This window comes from Scyliorhinus canicula, chromosome 1 (assembly GCF_902713615.1).
Source record: "Scyliorhinus canicula chromosome 1, sScyCan1.1, whole genome shotgun sequence".
NCBI classification, from domain to species: domain Eukaryota; kingdom Metazoa; phylum Chordata; class Chondrichthyes; order Carcharhiniformes; family Scyliorhinidae; genus Scyliorhinus; species Scyliorhinus canicula.
This window is the reverse complement of record NC_052146.1, coordinates 245,555,639-245,576,027: the sequence shown is the minus strand read 5'-3', so window position 1 is coordinate 245,576,027 and position 20,389 is coordinate 245,555,639. Positions and strand designations below refer to the sequence as shown.

The following is a 20,389-nucleotide window of genomic DNA, read 5'->3' as shown; positions in this document are numbered from 1 at the left end:
TACTCATGTAGCACCTCTCCTATCTCCTCGGACTCCACACAACTTCCCACTACTGTCCTTGACTGGCCCTACTCTTACCCTAGTCATTCTTTTATTCCTGACATATCTATAGAAAGCTTTAGGGTTATCCTTGATCCTACCTACCAAAGACTTCTCATGTCCCCTCCTGGCTCTTCTTCGCTCTCTCTTTAGATCCTTCCTAGCTAACTTGTAACTCTCAAGTGCCCTAACTGAACCATCACGTCTTATCATTACATAAGTCTCCATCTTCCACTTGACAATTGTTTCAACTGCTTTAGTAAACCATGGTTCCCTCGCTCGACCACTTCCTCCCTGCCTGACAGGTACATACTTATCAAGGACACGCAGTAGCTGTTCCTTGAACATGCTCCACATTCTATTGTGCCCATCCCCTGCAGTTTTCCTCTCCAGCCGATGCATCCTAAGTCTTGCCTCATCGCATCATAATTGCCTTTCCCCCAGATATGACTCTTGCCTTGCGGTATATACCTATCCCTTTCCATCACTAAAGTAAACGCAATTGAATTGTAGTCACTATCACCAAAGTGCTCACCGACCTCCAAATCTAACACCTGTCCTGTTTCATTACCCAGTACCAAATCCAATACGGCCTCGCCTCTCGTTGGCCTATCTACATACTGTATCAGGGAACCCTCCTGCACACATTGGACAAAAATGGACCCATCTAAAGTACTTGAACTATAGTGTTTCCAGTCAATATTTGGAAAGTTAAAGTCCCCCATAACAACTACCCTGTTACTTTTGCTCCTATCCAGAATCATCTCTGCAATCCTTTCCTCTACATCTCTGGAACTTTTCGGAGGCCTATAGAAAACCCCTAACAGGGCGACCTCTCCTTTCCTGTTTCTAAACGCAGCCCATACTAACTCAATAGTTGAGTCCTCATCAAACGTCCTCTCAGCCATCGTAATACTGTCCTTGACTAACAATGCCACCCCTCCCCCTCTCTTACCTCCTTCCCTGAGCTTACTGAAATATCTCAACCCTGGCACCTGCAACAACCATTCCTCTCCCTGCTCTATCCATGTCTCCAAAATGGCCACAACATCGAAGTCCCAGGTACCAACCCATGCCGCAAGCTCACCCACCTTATTCCGGATGCTCCTGGCATTGAAATAGACGCACTTTAAACCACCTTCCTTCCTGTAACTTTGAAACCTTACTCATGACCTCACTACTCTCAACCTCTTGTGTACTGGAGCTAGAATTAGGTTCCCAATCCCCTGCTGAACTTGTTTAAAACCTCCCGAAGAGCATTAGCAAACATCCCCCCACAGGATATTAGTACCTCTCTGGTCCAGGTGTAGACCATCCCATTTGTAGAGGTCCCATCTACCCCATAATGAGCCCCAATTGTCCAGGAATCTGAACCCTCCCTCCTGCACCATCCCTGCAGCCACGTGTTCAACTGCTCTCTCTCCCTATTCCTCGACTCGCTAGCATGTGGCACGGGTAACAACCCAGAGATAATAACTCTGTTTGTCCTGGATCTAAGTTTCCACACTAGCTCCCTGAATTCCTGCCTTAAATCCCTATCCATTTTCCTACCTATGCCGTTGGTACCTATGTGGACCATGACTTGGGGCTGCTCCCCCTCCCCCTTAAGGATCCCGAACACAACCCGGGACATCGCGGACCCTGGCACCTGGGAGGCAACACACCAACCGCGAGTCTCTCTTGTTCCCACAGAATCTCCTATCTATCCCCCTAACTATGGAGTCTCCAATGACTTATGTTCTTCTCCTCTCCCCCCTTCCCTTCTGAGCAACAGGGACAGACTCTGTGCCAGAGACCTGCACCCCATTGCTGACCCCTGGTAAGTCCCCCCCCCCCCCCCAACAGTATCCAAAGCGGTATACCTGTTACTAAGGGGAATGACCACAGAGGATCCCTGTACTGACTGCTTCCCCCAGCCCCTCTCACCGTCACCCATCTATCTTTATTCTTTGGCGTAATACCTCCCTGAAGCTTCTATCTATGACCACCTCTGCCTCCCGAATGATCCGAAGTTCATCCAGCTCCAGTTCCTTAACACGATTTTTGAGGAGCTGAAGTTGGGTGCACTTCCCACACATTAAATCAGCAGGGACACTGATGGCATCCCTCACCTCAAACATTCTGCAGGAGGAGCATTGTACTGCCTTCCCTGCCATCCCCTCTAGATAAAAACAAGAAAAAGAAAGGAAGAGTTTACCTGATATTCCCTCAACCCCTTAGGTTAGAGGAGGTGGAAGGGTGGGGGGCACTACAAGTGTAGTGTCTCGGGTTTAACAACAGCCCAACTTATATACAAGCACTCACCTTCCCGACAGGCCCCTGCTCCCGCTGAAAAGCAAGTGAATTTAAAGGCCCACACTCACCTTCCCGACAGGCCCCTGCTCCCGCTGAAAATCCAGAGGCCGCTCCCGCTGAAAAGCAAGTGAATTTAAAGGCCCACACTCACCTTCCCGACAGGCCCCTGCTCCAGCTGAAATTCCGGAGGCCACTCCCGCTGAAAAGCAAGTGAATTTAAAGGTCCACACTCACCTTCCCGACAGGCCCCTGCTCCCGCCGGAAATCCGGAGACCGCTCCTGCTGAAAAGCAAGTGAATTTAAAGGCCCACACTCACCTTCCTGACAGGCCCCTGCTCCCGCCGAAAATTCGGAGCATTTAACATGGCAATCCACCTAACCTGTACATCTTTGGACGGTGGGAGAAAACCGGAGCACCTGGAGAAAATCCATTGATAGAAATCTACTTTTCTTATAGGTAATGAAGTTTAAATGAAGAAATTATTTAGTGACATTATACTATTTTAAGTATATTAACCATGATAGCAGAAAATGCTGAGAGTTTGTGAAAAGATCTGATAAGAAAACTGCAAACGTTTGCAAGGCCGAACTGACAAAAAGACTCTTTGTGTTAGAGAAATGGGCTAAGGTCCAGTTTCATGTCCATTGTAACCAAAGAATCACCCCATGGAAAGAATTTCTGCTGAGTAAGCTTTTCATCGAGTGAAAATTTACTGAAATGTTTCATTTCTTAATTTAACAGACAGAAACTTTAGTCAAATTAAAAGCATTATAGATTAACCAAAACCAATCACTGCTGTTGAGAGGACAAGACTTTATAGATCGTAATCTTCTTAGAAGTTTAGGTATTGGGATGAGAAAGTCTTTCTAGAATCAATTTAACCCAGGGGTGGGCAAACTTTTCCGTGCAAGGGCCACATTCAGAAATTCACAATTTTAAAGGGCCGCATAGTATATTAAGTAAAATAATTACTTCACCCGGTTATGATTCTGGGCGCCTCATATAGAACACAGAACATAGAACAGTACAGCACAGAACAGGCCCTTCGGCCCTCGATGTTGTGCCGAGCAATGATCACCCTACTCATGTCAACGTATCCACCCTATACCAGTAAGTAACCCAACAGCCCCCCCCCCCCCCCCCCCCCCCCCCCCCATTAACTTAATTAAAACATTTTTTTTTTAATGACTTGGTGGGCCGCATAAAGACCTTTGGCGGGCCGCATGCGGCCCACGGGCCGTAGTTTGCCCACCCCTGATTTAACCTATTCTCTAAAAGCTGTTATATCTTCTTGCTTTGCAAATCGCTATTTTATTTTAAACTGCGCAGTCCTTTTGTACTGTGCATTTTGACTTGAAGAAATTACTATAAGCTGTCATTGTATTTTGAATTCAACAATCTGTATTTGCAAAAGACAATCATTCTGATTAGCTTGCTGTATGGCTAGTTGGAACATTATAAATTCTGTACTTGTGTGAGAATTGAAACTTACCAATAGACACTAGAAGCTGACAAAAATAAAGGTGGCAAATTTCCCTTAACCCAAGAAGCCAGTCTTGAATCTCTGTTATTTAGCCTATGGTACGGCGTTACTGGTATATGAATAGACACAGATCCAACATCCATGTAGGCACAGGGAGAACATACAAATTCCACACAGTCACCCAAGGTCACATACGAACCCGGATCCCTGGCGCTATGAGGCACAGAGCTTTTGAGGTCTTTTGAAAGGCCTTCCACCATAATCCATCCCAAAATGAATCATTTACCTTGAGATAGATTCCTTATTCATTGTCTGGTGGCATGGAGCTCCCTGTCTTGTTATGCTTTAGGTGAAGCATAAGCGGCTTCCTTGTGGTGCACTGGACAAAGGAAGGATCAGACGTGGAGATAACTTCAACACGTTTATTAAACTACATACGCTTCTATAACTTGGGTTCAATACTACTGTTAATCTTACTATAGCTACTCAGACTGACTAACCAGACTGCTACAATCCACATGGTAGGAGTGATATCAAATCAACCCTGTGTCTCTACTCACTGACTGTCTCCACTGGAAAGAGGCAGATCATGTGTGTGGTGTCCTTTATATATGGGTTGGTGTAATGCCCTCCTGTGGTTGTCTCACCTCTGTGTGTATCGTGAATGCCCATTGGTCGTGTCCTATCTAACTTATGTATTGGTTGAGTGTGTGCGTGTGATGTCTCTGGTGCTCCCTCTAGTGTCTAGCTAGTCTACATGTATTTACATTAACCCCTTGTGTATTTACAGTGATGCACATCACCACACTCCCAGCCAACAAGGGGGAGCAGCATTTAAGCCGATCCTGCAGAGCAAACCACACATACCTCGCAGCCATGACCCACAATTTGGGGATGCCATGTGGCCAGATTGTTGGATGTAGTTCAGTGCAGGCGAAATACCCTGTTTCCCCGAGGTGTTGGAGGATTGGCTACAGGGTAGCCAGTGTCACCTGGGAGGAGGTGCCAGCGGCCGTCAACTCGGGAAGCGTCAACAGGAGAACCGGCACCCAGTAGTGTAAGAGGATCAAAGACCTCCACAGGGCAGCACAGGTGGGTTGGCACCAGCCCTCTGGCACTGGCCCTACCCGCCCCTGATGACCATGTGCCTGGCACCGCCTTGCTCAGCACCGTATCGCAATAAGGACTGCCCTATCCACATGGGCTCCCTCGCCATCACCAAGCCCCGATCACCGGAGCAGCAAAGGCAGGGACCTCGGGCCCATTGCTCGGGATGAAGATGGCTCCTCACCTCCTTGGATCCCCACAGCAGCCATTCCGCCAGCTACACATTTTAAAAAAGATGTGTTAATCGGTGCATGCGTAACCACTTGCTGGAGGGGTTAGAACACGGGAGATCATCAGATAGGGGGTCATTCCTGTTAATTATATGGTGATTATTGGTTACTCGTCACATCATGGTGGGATTCTGATTTCACCAACGGAAGCTGGCCTGTTAGATCACAAACAGATCAGTGCCCTGCGCTGTCGCTATTTTGACCTCTCCCGCAATCGAACAGCCATGTCGCGTTCTCGCTGAAGCATGTCGCAGCTGTATAATTGTGCCCAGGATCCATTTTCAATGTTAATGGGGAGCATATTGAAATATATCAAATTATTGATAAACATTACTGAAGGAGACTATTTGGTCCATCGCGCTGTGACTAGATCTTTGAAAGAGCCATCCACTTAATCACATACCCTGCTCTTTACACAGGTTATTTTTCAAATATTATTCTAATCTCTTCTGAAAAAGTACTATGGATAATGTTTCCATGTTCAAAAATTCTTCTGCATAAAAAACTCTCTGACCTTCTTCCTTTGTTTTTGTCTTGACAATGGTCTTAAAAGAGAGTCCTCTTAGATGGTTAGAGCACCGAAAGCGACCATGTTTCCTTTCATGTCAGTTAGCTAGCCCTACTTCCCCATCTTTTCCTGGTAGCCCTGAATTTTGTTTCTATTCAGATAAATATCAATTATCTTTTGAAAGCCATGATTCAATCTGCCTCAGTCACACACTGTGGCAGTGCATTACAGAACCTAACCACTCACTGCATAAGAAAAGCTTTTCCTCATGTCAGCTTTTACTCTTTTGCTATTCATCTTAAATCAATGTCCTTTACCTTGCCCATCATAGAATTTCAACAGTGCAGAAGGCGGCCATTAAGTCCATCTTGCACCAACCCTCTGAAAGAACACTCTACCTAGAACCAATCACCCAGCCACTCCGCCCTATCCCCATCACCCCGTAACCTAACCTGCACATCCTTGGAGACAAAGGGGCAATTTATCATGGCCAATTCACCTAATCTGCACATCTACGGACTGTGGGGGGAAACCGGAGCACCCGGAGGAAACCCACGGGGAGAACTTGCAAACTCCTCGCAGTCAACAGTCACCCAAGGCCAGAATTGAATCTGGGTCCCTGGTGCTATGAGGCAGCATTGCTAACCACTGTGCCACCACTGGGAACGGTTGCTCTCCATCTATTCTGTGAAGTGCCCTTCAAGATTTTGAGCATCTCGATCAAATCCCATCCCAACCTTCTCCTTTCTAAGGAGCTTCTCCAATCTATCCACATAATTGAAACCCCTCATCCCTGGAACAATTTTTGTGAATCTTTGCTGCACCCTCTCTGATGCATTGACATCCTTCCCACCCTATAGTACCTAGAATTCAACTCTATTTAGGTCAAACAATTATTTTACAAAGGTTTAACATGGCTTCCTTGCTTTTGTACTCTATGCTTATTGAAACTGATAGCCAAGTTCTGCACGCATGAGTACATCCTCAATGGGGACCTTGGATTCATGTCGCCCCCCCACCATCTTGCCTGGGCTTTCAAAATCCTACTAACTGTCCTGGCTTGAGATAATTCACACCTCTTTGACCTGTGATTATCCCTTTCTCCATTTGCACCGTCTGGACCATTTAAAGACTTAATTACTTGCAAAGGCTCACGTTCAAAGTATCATTTTACATTATTGAATTTGTCTATATGTGTGTTTGTGGAACTCACCTCTTCATTAACCTGAGGAAGGAGCTGCGCTTCGAAAGCTAGTGATTTGAAACAAACCTGTTAGACTTTAATCTGGTGTTGCAAGACTTCTTACTGTGCTCACCCCAGTCCAAGGCCAGCATCTCCACATCATATATCCATAAAACTCAGGATGCCGTTTACTTTGGAAACCGATTCCCAAGCTGCCTTGCCACTCTGATGAATTCAGCATATACAGGTCCCCTTTTAGATTGTATTCCTTATTTTATATTACCTTTCTTTATTTGTCCTACTAAAAGGTATCACTTCACACTATGCCTTAAATTACATTCATGTATACACCCCATTCCACCAGTCTATTCATGTCCCATTGACCATCTCACTATTCTCCTCACGGTTCACAATATTAGGTCATTAATATTGATTAAGAAAAGCAATGGTTCTAATCCCAACCTGTGGGTACCCCTCTATAGACTCTAATCCAGTCCGGCAAATTGCCATTCACCACCACTCTGTTTCTTGTCACACAGCCAACATTTTATACCTGCTGCCACTATCCCTTTTATTCCATCGGGCTTTAACTTTGCTGAGAAACCTATCAAATGCCTTTTGGAAGTTCATGTGCACCACATCAATCAAACTACCCTCATCTACCCTCTCTGTTATCGCATCAACATGTTCGATCAAGTCAGCTATCCACAATTAGCCTTTAACAAATCCTTGCTGAATATCGTGACTTAATCCATACTTGTCCAAATGACTGTTAATTATATCAAAGATTATTGTTTCTATGGTGTTTTCCACCATATTTCCTGTTGTTCCAATTTGTTTTAAATGATGCAAGCAGAGCCAGAGCTGAATGCTCAACACATGACACACATCAGTTGAATACATACATGCTTGTTAAGTTGCTGAGTCCAGAGAATGCTCCACTTGGAATGATATTGAGACTGGTGTATTTGAATGTCCTGAATTTGGAAGAAAAGAAGGTGTTAGGAACACAATTGGCACTTGGATTTAATGAAAAATCCACAATTGTAACAAATACATTTGTGCCTATAAGTGACCAGGAGAGCTAATCACACAAGGGATTTCTCAGTCAACCCATTTGCATAGCCACTGGATGAGTATTTGGCAGAAATCCGTTGTCATAATATACACACAGGTATATGATGATGCACAGACAGGCAGTGATTGATACACAGGATGACCAGTGAACACGAACACAGCAGCCAATCACCAGACAGGACATGACCAATATAAAGCCAGAGGGCACCAGTTTTCCCGCTCTCTTGGGATCCAGCCTCTGAGACAGTCAGAGCCCGTGGGCAACAACTAGAACATACACCATGTGGTAGTACGATAGTCTGGTCAGGTTAGCCTCAGGTCTCCAGTCAAGTCAGCATAGTGCCAACCCACAGTTAAAGTATGTATGATAGTTAAGAGTTCAATAAAATCGAGTTGCATTTCTTTAAATGTTGGAAGCCTCTTTCTCTCACTGCTGCAGTAAACGCAGGTCCTCGCAGACCCAGCTTTGTACCAGTGAGTCACGTTCGAGTTTGACGGACCTACCTTGAGATAGTCTGCCTTTGACCAGCGATCAGCCATCCGGTAACATGGTAACATGGACAGCGTCCGCCCTCCCCCGCAGCTCCGCATCCCTGGCAACCTCGGTGCAAACTGGAAGATTTTCAAGCAAAAGTTCCAGCTGTACCTTGAAGCCACCGACCTCGAAGCCGCATCGGATGCCAGGAAGATCGCTCTCTTCCTCTCTACACGGGGACCACGCTATCCACATCTTTAACTCCCTCACCTTTGCTGAAGGCGAGGACAAGACAAAGTTTAAAACAGTCCTGCTGAAGTTCAACAGGCACTGTGACATCGAAGTCAACGAGAACTTTGAACCCTATGTGTTCCAGCAGAGGCTTCAGGGAAAGGATGAATATTTTCAGTCCTTCTTAACCCATCTCCGTATCCTCGCGCAGTTCTGCAACTAGAGCTCCCCTTCCGACTCCATGATATGCGACCAGATCGTTTTCGGGGTCCACTCCAATCTCCTTCGCCAGCAGCTCCTTAAAGTTAAGCAGCTCACCCTTACCATCGCCAATGAGACCTGCGTCCTACACGAGCACACTAACAACCGGTACTCCGACTTCCGGTGGCAGCAATGCGGAGCTAAGCCACACGTTCGGCAGCTCCCGCTTTCGTATGACTTAAGGGCTCTTTTAAGGGCCCCAAACGGCGCTGATTCGACGATTCCCGGTGGATAAAGGGGTCTGGAGCAATATCCCCCAGGATTTATGGTGCGGACCCAGAGTGGGGCGAGGAAAGAAACGGCAGCAGCTCCCCTGGAAAAGCGGGGGAAGGTGGACAAAATGGCGGCCGGTGGAGCCCCCGAGGAGTGGAGGCAATGGGCGGAGGAGCAGGCGGCCCTTCTGCGCTACTTTACGGAGCTGAGAGTGGAGTTGCTGGACTCTCTGAAGGTTACGACAAGTAAGCTGCTGGAGACCCAGACAACCCAGGGTGCAGCGATCCTTGAGTTGCAGCAGCAGGCCTCTGAGCGCGAGGATGAGGTCTCGGCCCTCGCGGGGAAGGTGGAGATGCACGAGGCGCTCCACAAAAAGTGGCAAGATCGTTTTGAGGAGATGGAGTTTCGGTCAAGGAGGAAGAACTTGCAGATCCTGGGCCTCGCGGAGGGGCTGGAGGGGTCGGACCTGCCGGCTTATGTGGCCATGATGCTGAACTCGCTGGTGGGGGTAGGATCTTTCCATCTGCCCCTGGAACTGGAGGGGGCCCACAGAGTACTGGCCAGGAGGCCTAAGGCGAATGAACCCCCGCGGGCGGTGCTGGTGCGGTTCCATCGGTTCAGTGACCGGGAGTGTGTGCTGCGATGGGCCAAGAAGGTGAGGAGCAACAAGTGGGAGAATTCGGTAGTGCGCGTCTACCAGGACTGGAGTGCGGAGGTGGCCAAGCGGAGGGCCGGGTTCAACCAGACGAAGGCGGTGCTCCACAGCAGGCAGGTGAAATTAGGCATGTTGCCGCCTGCGCGCTTGTGGGTCACCTACAAGGACCGGCATTACTACTTTGTGTCCCCGGAGGAGGCGTGGGCCTTTGTGCAGGCTGAAAAACTGGACTCGAACTAGGGATTGGGGACTGTGGGGGTTTTTTGTATCACTGTTTATGCTGTTGCTGGCTATTCTGTTTTTTTTCTGCTTTCGGATGGTGTTGGTTATGGTTTGGTGTTTTAAGGGGGGTGTTGGGGTCTGTGGTTGTTTTTTTTTTGTTTGTACGGGGTTGGTGGATGGGTTGGGACTGCTATTTGGGAGCTGCGTTGAGTGGGTGGGGTTGGGCAGTGGGAAAGCGCGGGCTTTCCTCTGGTTTACCGCGCTGCGGGACTAGGGGGGTGGTGCTGGAGGCAAGGGGCGTGGATATCAGTTCCGTTTTCCCGCGCTGGAGCGGTGCCAAGGAGCTGCTGCGGGGGGGGGTGACCCCATATCGGGAGGGGTCGGAGTTAGGGCGGGAGCTGCCGGGGTCAGCAGAAGTCAGCTGGCTCACGGGAGTACTATGGAGGGAGCGTCGCGGCTAGGAGGGCTCTTGGCCTGGGGGGGGGGGGGGGGGGGGGGGGGGGGAGGATACCGGGTTGCTGCTGGATTGGCCAGGGAGGAGCTGGTGCGGGTCAGGGACGTCGGGGCGAGGTTCTATCGCCATGGGAAACGGGCCGAGTGGGGGGTGCTGGCCAGGGGCGAGCAGTCGATGGGCTATGGCTAGTCGGCGGGGGAGGAGCAGGGTGCCCCCTGATCCGGCTGATCACGTGGAACGTGAGGGGGTTGAATGGGCCTGTTAAGCGGGCCCGGGTGTTTTCGCATCTGAAGGGGCAGAAGGCGGACATGGTCATGCTTCAGGAGACTCACCTGAAGGTGGCGGGCCAGGTTCGTCTGAGGAAGGGGTAGGTGGGGCAAGTTTTCCATTCAGGGCTCGACGCAAAGAACCGGGGGGGTGGCGATCCTGATGGGGAAGAGGGTGGCGTTTGAGGCGTCTGAGGTGGTGGCTGATAGTGGCGGCAGATATGTGATGGTGAGCGGTAAGCTGCAGGGGGAGAGGGTGGTGTTGGTAAATGTATATGCCCCAAATTGGGATGATGCTGGTTTCATGAGGCGTATGTTAGGCCGCATTTCTGACCTGGAGGCGGGGGGCCTGATCATGGGGCGGGGGGGGGGGGGGGGGGGGGGGGGGGGACTTCAATATGGTGCTGGGTCCCCCACTGGGTCGTTCTAGTTCTAGGACAGGCAGGAGGCTGGCAGTGGCCAAGGTGTTGAGGGTGTTTATGGACCAGATGGGAGGGGTGGATCCCTGGAGGTTTGGGAGGCCGGGAGCTCGGGAGTACTCTTTTTTTCACCCACGTGCACAGGGTTTATTCCCGTATTGTTTCTTTTGTCCAGAGTAGGGGGCTGGTCCCGAGGGTGGAGGATGGCAAATATTCGGCTATAGCGATTTCGGACCATGCTCCGCATTGGGTGGATCTGGAGGTGGGGGAGATGCAGGACCAGCGCCCGCTTTGGCGTCTGGATGTGGGGTTGTTGGCTGATGAGGAGGTGTGCCGGAGGGTCCGGGGATGTATTGAGAGGTACCTCGAGGCCAATGATACTGGGGAGGTCCATGTGGGGATGGTGTGGGAGGCTCTGAAGGCAGTGATTACGGGGGAGCTGATTTCGATCCGAGCTCATAGGGAGAGGGGGGAGAGGGAGAGACTGGTGGGGGAGCTGCTGAGTGTAGATAGGAGGTATGCGGAGACCCCGGAGGAGGGATTGCTGGGGGAGCGGCGTAGCCTGCTGGCCAAGTTTGATTTATTGACCACCAGAAAGGCGGAGACACAGTGGAGGAAGGCGCAGGGAGCGGTCTATGAGTATGGAGAGAAGGCGAGCAGGATGCTGGCACATCAGCTCTGCAAGCGGGACACGGCTAGCGAGATTGGTGGAGTGAAGGAGGAGGGGGGGGAGGGGAGGGGGGAGGGTGGAGGGGGGAGGGGGAGGGGGAGGGGGAGGGGGGAGGGGGGAGGGGAGGGGGAGGGGGGAGGGGAGGGGGGAGGGGGGAGGGAAGGGGGAGGGGGAGGGGGGGAGGGGGGAGGGGGGGGGAAATGGAGAGCTTTTTGAACAGGCTGCAATTTCCAAGGGTGCAGGAGGAGCAGGTGGAGGGACTGGGGGCGCCGATCGAGTTCGACGAGCTGGTTAGAGGGATTGGCCACATGCAGTGGGGTAAGGCGCCGGGACCGGATGGGTTCCCGGTTGAATTTTATAAAAAATATGCAGACCGGTTGGGCCCCCTGCTGATTCGGACCTTTAACGAGGCATGGTAGGGGGGAGATTTGCCCCCGACGATGTCACGGGCGCTAATTTCCCTGATCCTGAAGCGAGATAAGGACCCCTTGCAGTGTGGATCATACAGGCCAATTTCACTGTTGAATGTGGACGCCAAGTTGCTGGCGAAGATCTTGGCCACTAGAATAGAGGACTGTGTGCCGGGGGTGATACATGAAGATCAGACGGGTTTTGTGAAGGGGAGGCAGCCGAACACTAACGTGCGAAGGCTGCTAAATGTGATAATGATGCCGGCGGCAGAAGGAGAGGCGGAGATTGTGGTGGCATTAGATGCGGAGAAGGCCTTTGATAGGGTTGAGTGCGGGTACTTGTGGGAGGTGTTAGAGAGGTTCGGGTTTGGGGAGGGATTTATTAAATGGGTGAGGTTGCTGTACGAGGCCCCGATGGCGAGTGTAGCGACAAATGGGAGGAGGTCCGAGTACTTCAGGCTCTACCATGGGACGAGGCAGGGGTGCCCCCTGACCCCCTTGCTTTTTGTGTTGGCAATTGAGCCTCTGGCCATAGCGCTCAGGGAGTCGGGGAGGTGGAGGGGTCTGGTGTGAGGTGGGGAGGGGCACCGAGTGTCACTTTATGCAGATGACTTGCTGCTGTATGTAGCAGACCCAGTGGAGGGAATGCCGGAGGTAATGGAGATTCTTGCTGAGTTTGGGAGTTTCTCGGGCTACAAGTTGAACCTGGGCAAGAGCAAGCTGTTTGTTGTACACCCGGGAGATCAGGAGGAGGGGATTGGTAGGCTCCCGCTAAAAAGGGCAGTGAGGAGTTTTAGGTACCTGGGGGTTCAGGTGGCTAGGAGTTGGGGGACATTGCATAAGCTTCATTTTACTAGGTTGGTGGAGCAGATGGAGGAGGAGTTTAAAAGGTGGGACATGCTGCCGCTGTCGTTGGCGGGTAGAGTACAGTCCGTTAAAATGACGGTGCTCCCGAGGTTTTTGTTTTTGTTCCAGTGTCTCCCCATCCTTATTCCGAGGGCCTTTTTTAGGAGGGTGAACAGCAGCATTATGGGATTTGTTTGGACGCACGGGACTCCGAGGGTGAGGAGGGTCTTTTTGGAGCGGGGCAGGGATAGAGGGGGGCTGGCGCTGCCCAACCTCTCAGGGTACTATTGGGCAGCTAACGTCTCGATGGTACGTAAGTGGGTAATGGATGGGAAGGGGGCAGCATGGAAACGGATGAAGATGGCGTCCTGTGGAGGTACGAGCCTGAAAGCACTGGTAACAGCGCCGTTGCCGCTCCCTTCAACGAGGTACACTACAAGCCCGGTGGTGGCGGCTACCCTCAAGATTTGGGGGCAGTGCAGGCGACACAGGGGGGAAGTGAGGGGCTCGGTGGAGGCCCCGCTGCGGGGGAACCACCAGTTTGTCCCATGGGAACATTGATGGCGGGTTCCTGGGGTGGCACAGGGCGGGCATAAGGAAGTTGGGAGACCTGTTCATTGATGGGAGGTTTGCGAGCCTGGGTGAACTGGAGGAGAAGTTTGAGCTCCCCCAGGGAATATGTTCAGGTACCTTCAGGTCAAGGCGTTTGCTAGGCGGCAGGTGGAGGGGTTCCCTTCACTGCCCCCGCGGGGGGTAAGGGATAGGGTGCTTTCGGGGGTGTCGGTCGGGGATGGGAAGGTGTCTGACATCTACCAGGTGATGCAGGAGGTGGAGGAGGCGTTGGTAGAGGAGCTGAAGGCTAAGTGGGAAGTGGAGCTGGGGGAGAAGATTGAGGAGGGGACATGGGCGGACGCCTGGAGAGGGTGAACTCCTCCTCTTCATGTGCGAGGCTTAGCCTCATCCAGTTCAAGGTACTGCACAGGGCTCATATGTCCGGGACGAGGATGAGCAGGTTTTCTGGGAGTGAGGACAGGTGCATTAGGTGTTCGGGGAGCCCAGCGAACCATGCCCATATGTTTTGGGCATGCCCGGCACTGGGGGAATTCTGGCAGGGGGTGGCGAGGACGGTGTCGAGGGTGGTAGGGTGCAGTGTCAAGCCAGGCTGGGGACTCGCGATATTTGAAGTTGGGGTGGAGTCGGGAGTGCAGGAGGCGAAAGAAGCCGGTGTTTTGGCCTTTGCGTCCCTAGTAGCCCGGCGGAGGATGTTGTTGCAATGGAAAGATGCGAGACCCCCAAGCGTGGAGACCTGGATCAATGACATGGCGGGATTCATTAAGCTGGAGAAGGTCAAATTCGCCCTGAGGGGGTCGGTACAAGGGTTCTTTAGGTGGTGGCAGACTTTCCTCGACTTTCTGGCTCAATGATAGGGAACTAGGTCAGCAGCAGCAGCAACCCGGGGATGGAGGGTCTCAGGGGGGTATTGTTTATGTTAATTTAATTTATTTTAATTTATTTTGTTGTTTATTGGGTTGGGGGGGGGGTGGTGGTTTGTGATATGCGTTGTTACGGGTCCGGGGGGGGTGTTTATTATTGTTATTATTTTTGTTCTGTTGTTATACATTTTTCAAAAATTTCAATAAAAATTATTTTAAACAAAAAAACAACCGGTACTCCCATATCAAGGCTGCAGAGACGGCGCAGCAAGGCCCCCATGATGCGGAGCGGGTGCAGGCCATAAAAAAGCTCCAGTGCCTGAGTCTGGTGGAACACGGAGCGTCCTGCCATTGGCGCCATGACGTGCAACAACTGTGGCTCTGCCCATTTAAAGCAGCAATGTCCTGCGAAATCTCGACGCTGTCTCCAGTGTGGCAAGCTTGGCCACTACACAGCCCTGTGCAGATCTGCTCAACTGCCCAACACACAGCGATCCCAGCCGCAGCGCAGGAATGTCCGGTCAGCACAGCAACCCGTTGCAGACTCTGACTCCGACATGATTCCAGATCCCGACACCGATGGTGTCACATCCCCATTCCAGGTGGGCATCATCGCCAAGCATGCTTTCAGCCAAGAAGGTGAAACAACTCCCAGTGGTGAGCATTGATCCGGACGACGAGTGGTGTGCCACCCTTACGGTCAACAAGGCTTGCATACGCTTCAGGCTGGATACCGGCGCTTCAGCGAACCTCATTTCAAAGTCTGACCTTGACACCATCCGCGTCAAGCCAAGCATTCTTCCACCGGCCTGCCAGCTCCTCGACTACAATGGCAATACCATTGCTGCCAGTGGCTCATGCCAGCTTGCGGTATCCCATCGTTCTTCAAAAGCAACCCTGCGTTTTGAAATTGTAGGAACCAACAGAGCTTCCTTGCTCGGTGCTCAGGCCTGCAAAATCTTGAATCTTGTGCAGTGGGTTCACACTTTGTCGTCCGCTGAGGCAACGGCATCGCTAGATGTCAACTTCCAAACCCAATTAGATGACATCATAGCACAATACCATGGCATTTTCGAAGGTATGGGCACACTCCCCTACTGATACAAGATACTACTGAAGCCGAATGCCACACCTGTGGTTCATGCACCGCGTTGGGTGCCGGCACCCCTTAAGGACCGCCTCAAGCAGCAGCTGCAAGACCTCCAGGACCAGGGCGTCATTTCTGAGGTCACGGAACCCACGGACTGGGTTAGCTCCATGGTTTGTGTCAAAAAACCGTCAGGGGAACTTCGCATTTGTATCGACCCCAAAGATTTGAACCGTAACATCATGAGGGAACACTACCCTATACCTAAACAAGAAGAGTTCACCAGCGAAACGGCTCACGCCAAGTTTTTCACGAAGCTGGGTGCCTCCAAGGGGTTTTGGCAAATACAGCTGGACGCGTCCAGTCGAAAGCTGTGCACATTTAACACCTCATTTGGTCGCTACTGTTAAAACCGGATGCCCTTTGGCATCATCTCCGCCTTGGAGGTGTTCCACCAAATAATGGAGCAAATGATGGAGGGCATCGAGGGGGTGCGAGTGTACGTCGATGATATCATTATCTGGTCCACTACTCCTCAGGAGCACATCGATCGCCTCAAGTGAGTGTTTCACAGGATCCACGAGTATGACCTCCGACTTAATAGAGCCAAGTGCTCGTTCGGTCAAGCAGAAATAAAGTTCCTTGGCGATCATATTTCGCAGTTCGGGGTACAGCCAGATGCAGACAAGGGATCGGCGATCAACGCCATGAAGACCCCGGAGGACAAGAAGGCGGTCCTCCACTTCCTAGGGATGGTCAACTTCCTTGGGAAGTTTATCCCCAACCTTGCATCACACACCACAGTTCTCCGCAATCTTGTTAAAAAAACCACCGACTTCCAGTGGCTCCCCGCTCATGAGCGAGAGTGGGGTGAGCTCAGGGCGAAACTCACCAAGGCCCTGGTACTGGCGTTTTTCGACCCTGCCAAGGAGACGAAGATCTCCACCGACGCAACCAGGCTGGCATTGGGGCAGTACTCCTCCAGCGGGACAAATCCTCCTCCTGGGCCCCAGTCACATATGCATCTAGAGCCATGACACCAACTGCACACGATATGCTCAGATTGAAAAGAATGCCTGGGCCTCCTCACAGGGATTGACAAATTCCATGATTACGTGTATGGCCTCCCCAAATTCACGGTCGAGACGGACCACAGGCCATTGGTTCATATCATCCAAAAAGACCTCAATGATACGACACCACGGCTACAACGTATCCTCCTCAAACTCCGCCGCTACGATTTCGACCTGGTCGACACCCCAGGCAAAGAGCTAATTGTGGCCGACGCACTCTCAAGATCCATCACCACGCCATGTGAGCAGTCGGACTTTGTCTGTCACATAGACGCTCAGGTGAAATTTTGTGCATCCAACTTTCCGGCCACTGATGAAAGGGCCGTGCAAATTCATCAGGAGACGGCCAGGGATCCTTAACTCCAGCGGGTCATGCGACATCTCACGGATGGTTGGCAAAAGGGGCAGTTCGATAATGTAAAGGATGATCTAGCAGTAGTGGATGACATACTAATGAAACTGGACAGGATAGTAATCCCACAGAGCATGCGAGAGCTGGTCGTCGGCCAAATCCACGAGGGTCACCTGGGGGTCAAAAATGTCGCCATCGAGCCCGAGAGATAGTATATTGGCCAGGCACAAGTCAGGATATCGCCAGCACAGTCCTCAATTGCCCAACGTGTCAAAGGTTCCAGCCGGCTCAGCCGAAAGAGACTCTGCAGCCGCATGAACTGGTGTCCTCCCCATGGTCCAAAGTTGGTATTGACCTCTTTCATGTAAAGGGCCGAGACTATGTCCTCCTTGTGGACTACTTTTCTAACTACTCTGAGGTGGTCAGACTGACTGACCTCATATCAGCAACAGTCATCAAGGCATGCAAAGAGACCTTTGCCCGTCATGCAATTCCACTTCCAGTTATGACTGATAATGGCCCGTGCTTCTTCAGCCAGGAGTGGATGGATTTTGCCCGGCTGTACAATTTTAGGCATGTCACTTCAAGCCCCCACTACCCCCAATCGAATGGGAAGGCTGAAAAGGGGGTCCACATTGTTAAAAGACTGTTGTGCAAAGCTGCTGACTCGGGTTCAGACTTTAACCTAGCGCTGTTAGCCTACAGGGCGACTCCTTTGTCCGCTGGCCTGTCCCCAGCACAGCTGCTAATGAACCGCACACTAAGGACGACAGTGCTGGCTATCCACATCCCGGACCTTGACAATGTTCCGGTCCTGCAGAGGAGTTAACAGTCTCGGGACCAATCCAAGTCGGCGCACGCCACCGATCTCCCTGCTCTGGTCCCTGCTGACCGAGTTCGTGTTCAGCTACCTGACAGTAGCTGGTCTGCCACAGCTGTGGTGGTCAAGCAAGTGGCCCCGAGATCGTTCCTCGTTCGCATGCCTGATGGCTCCTTTCTTCGGCGTAATAGGCGAGCACTGTATCGACTTCCGTGCCCGCCACCTAACCGTGATGTCCCGCCTCGCATGCTGGTTCCTCAGGACGCGGCCTTCCACGAGGCCACCAATCTGCCAGTTCATTTACCGACCTCTGCATTGGAGGCAGTTCCATATGTTCCAGTGCAGGCGGCCCCTGACCCACCCTTGAGGCGGTCAACCAGAATTCGTCGCCCACCATAGAGACTGAATTTATAGACTGAATTTTTTGGATTGAATGTTGCATTACCTTGTGATCCGTTTACACATCTGTACATATTGTTTCTTCCTGAGTCTGTTATCTGCCCTCTAACTGCACTCGTCACCTTCCCATGTAAATACGTTAACATACTTTGTATATAGTCAGGCTCCTGTACACACACACACACACTCACTATTTATTGACCTACACACATTTTAAAAAAAATTAAAAATAAAGGGGAGAAGATGTCATAATACACATCCAGGTATATGATGGTGCACAGACAGGCAGTGATTGACACACAGGATGACCAATTAACACACAGAACACAGCAACCAATCACCAGACAGGACACGACCAATATAAAGCCAGAGGGCACTAGTTTTTCCGCTCTCTTGGGATGCAACCTCTGAGACAGTCAGAGCTCGTGAGCAGCAACTAGAACATGCACCTTATGGTAGTAAGATAGTCTGGTCAGGTTAGCCTCAGGTCTCCAGTCAAGTCAGCATAGTGTCAACCCACAGTTAAAGTATGTATGATAGTTAAGTGTTCAATAAAATCGAGTTGCATTTCTTTAAGTGTTGGAAGCCTGTCTCTCTCACCACTGCAGTAAACACAGTCCTCGCAGACCCAGCTTACCCAACACATCATCCCTGATTCATCTTAAACCTTGGCAAATTTTACTCACTGACACAGCCAAAATATTAGAGCCCTTCAAAACAGAGTTGATGCTCACAGCTGAAGAAGACGCAACATCTGAAAGACGTTTGCGACAAGCTCATTCCCAAACCTCTGGAGAACTGTGTCACATAGGTCAATTTGCTGTGTGTACTGGCATCACTATTTGTTGATGTACCATTTGTCAATGTACTCTGTTGATTATTCTTTTGCCTACTATGTACCTACTGTGTACGTTCCCTTGGCCGCAGAAAAATGCTTTTCACTGTACTTCGGTACATGTGACAATAAGTATCAATCAATCAAGCAAATCACCAATACCCTATTAAATAGTGCTGCATAATTTATTAAATTTGACAGTGGTCCTAGGCAGGTGAACAAACATGCAATAAAGTTCTGTAGAGCACCTGGATTACCCAAGCTTCGCGGGGCAATCAATAGCACTTAAGCATCCCATTTCTGCCAGTGGCTATATTTGCATCAGTGGAAAGAGATTTAATTCCTTGAATATGTACTTAGAATTATAGAATCTCTACAGTACAGAAGAAGGCCATTCAGCCCATCGAGTCTGTATGACCCTCCAAAAGAGCACCCCACCCAAGCCCAATCCCCCGCCCTATCCCCGTAACCCCACCTAACCGTGGGACACCAAGGCGCAATTCAGCATGGCCAATCCACTTAACACGCACATCTTTGGACTGTGGGAGGAAACCGGAGCACCCAGAGGAAACCCACGTAGACATGGGGAGAATGTGCAAACTCCACACAGACAGACAACCATGGCCAGAATTGAATCTGGGTCCCTGACGCTGTGAAGCAACAGTGCTAACCACTGTGCCACCCATACGGGCATCAATTCCTGCATGCAAATGCCAAGAATGCTGGGACCTTAGATGATACTTTTATCATCTGATTGTGTCACACCACTGCATTTACCCTCATTCAAAATGTAAGTGCCAGAATGGCTCTTTGAAGACAATGTCTACCTATTCCTTCCATAACTCATGAGCACTTGTACATTGGAACACTCTTACAATAATACAGACAGAACCGGAACTTAGCTCGACAGGTTGTAAATATCCTAAAAGTATTGTTCAAAATGCACAGAATGTCCCATGCTCTTAACACCATCACAAAAATTGCAATTACCTTCCACACGCTACCCATTTTCAAAATCCATAAGGGGCCAGAAAGATTCCTCTCATCTCATTATGTCTGTGTTTAGCTCAGACACACAACTTTTGGGAGATACTGAAGTGAGCGCAGAGTTGTGATTTTGCAGAACCTTCCTCCTTTCTCTCTTTATGCCCTAGGAACAAAATGTCATCAGAGAGGTCAGCAGCTGTCGAGGTTAGTAGGACTTGGGTCTGGAGCAGAAAGTGCTGCTTTTGATTGGAGTTGTTCGTGGCGTGGCTAAGTCAGATATGGCCATGGCTGAGGGCTGAGGTAAAATGTCCCAGTCGCTGGGGACATGACCCAATCCCAGGTGGTCCTTGATGGGGTG

The 20,389-nt window shown here is 50.5% G+C and overlaps 1 protein-coding gene across 3 annotated transcripts in view; it reads right to left on the bottom strand.

Moving 5' to 3' along the window:
- The window catches only part of LOC119973089 (lutropin-choriogonadotropic hormone receptor-like), a 230,980-nt gene that overhangs the window by 114,415 nt on the left and 96,176 nt on the right, over positions 1-20,389 (bottom strand). For 2 of the 3 annotated variants that reach the window (XM_038810603.1, XM_038810610.1), the window contains exon 2: positions 7,752-7,823. The exons of the other annotated variant lie outside the window; for it this stretch is intronic. In XM_038810603.1, the coding sequence (XP_038666531.1) occupies positions 7,752-7,823 (72 nt within the window). The remainder of the gene's footprint in view (positions 1-7,751; positions 7,824-20,389) is intronic. 3 annotated transcript variants of the gene reach the window in all.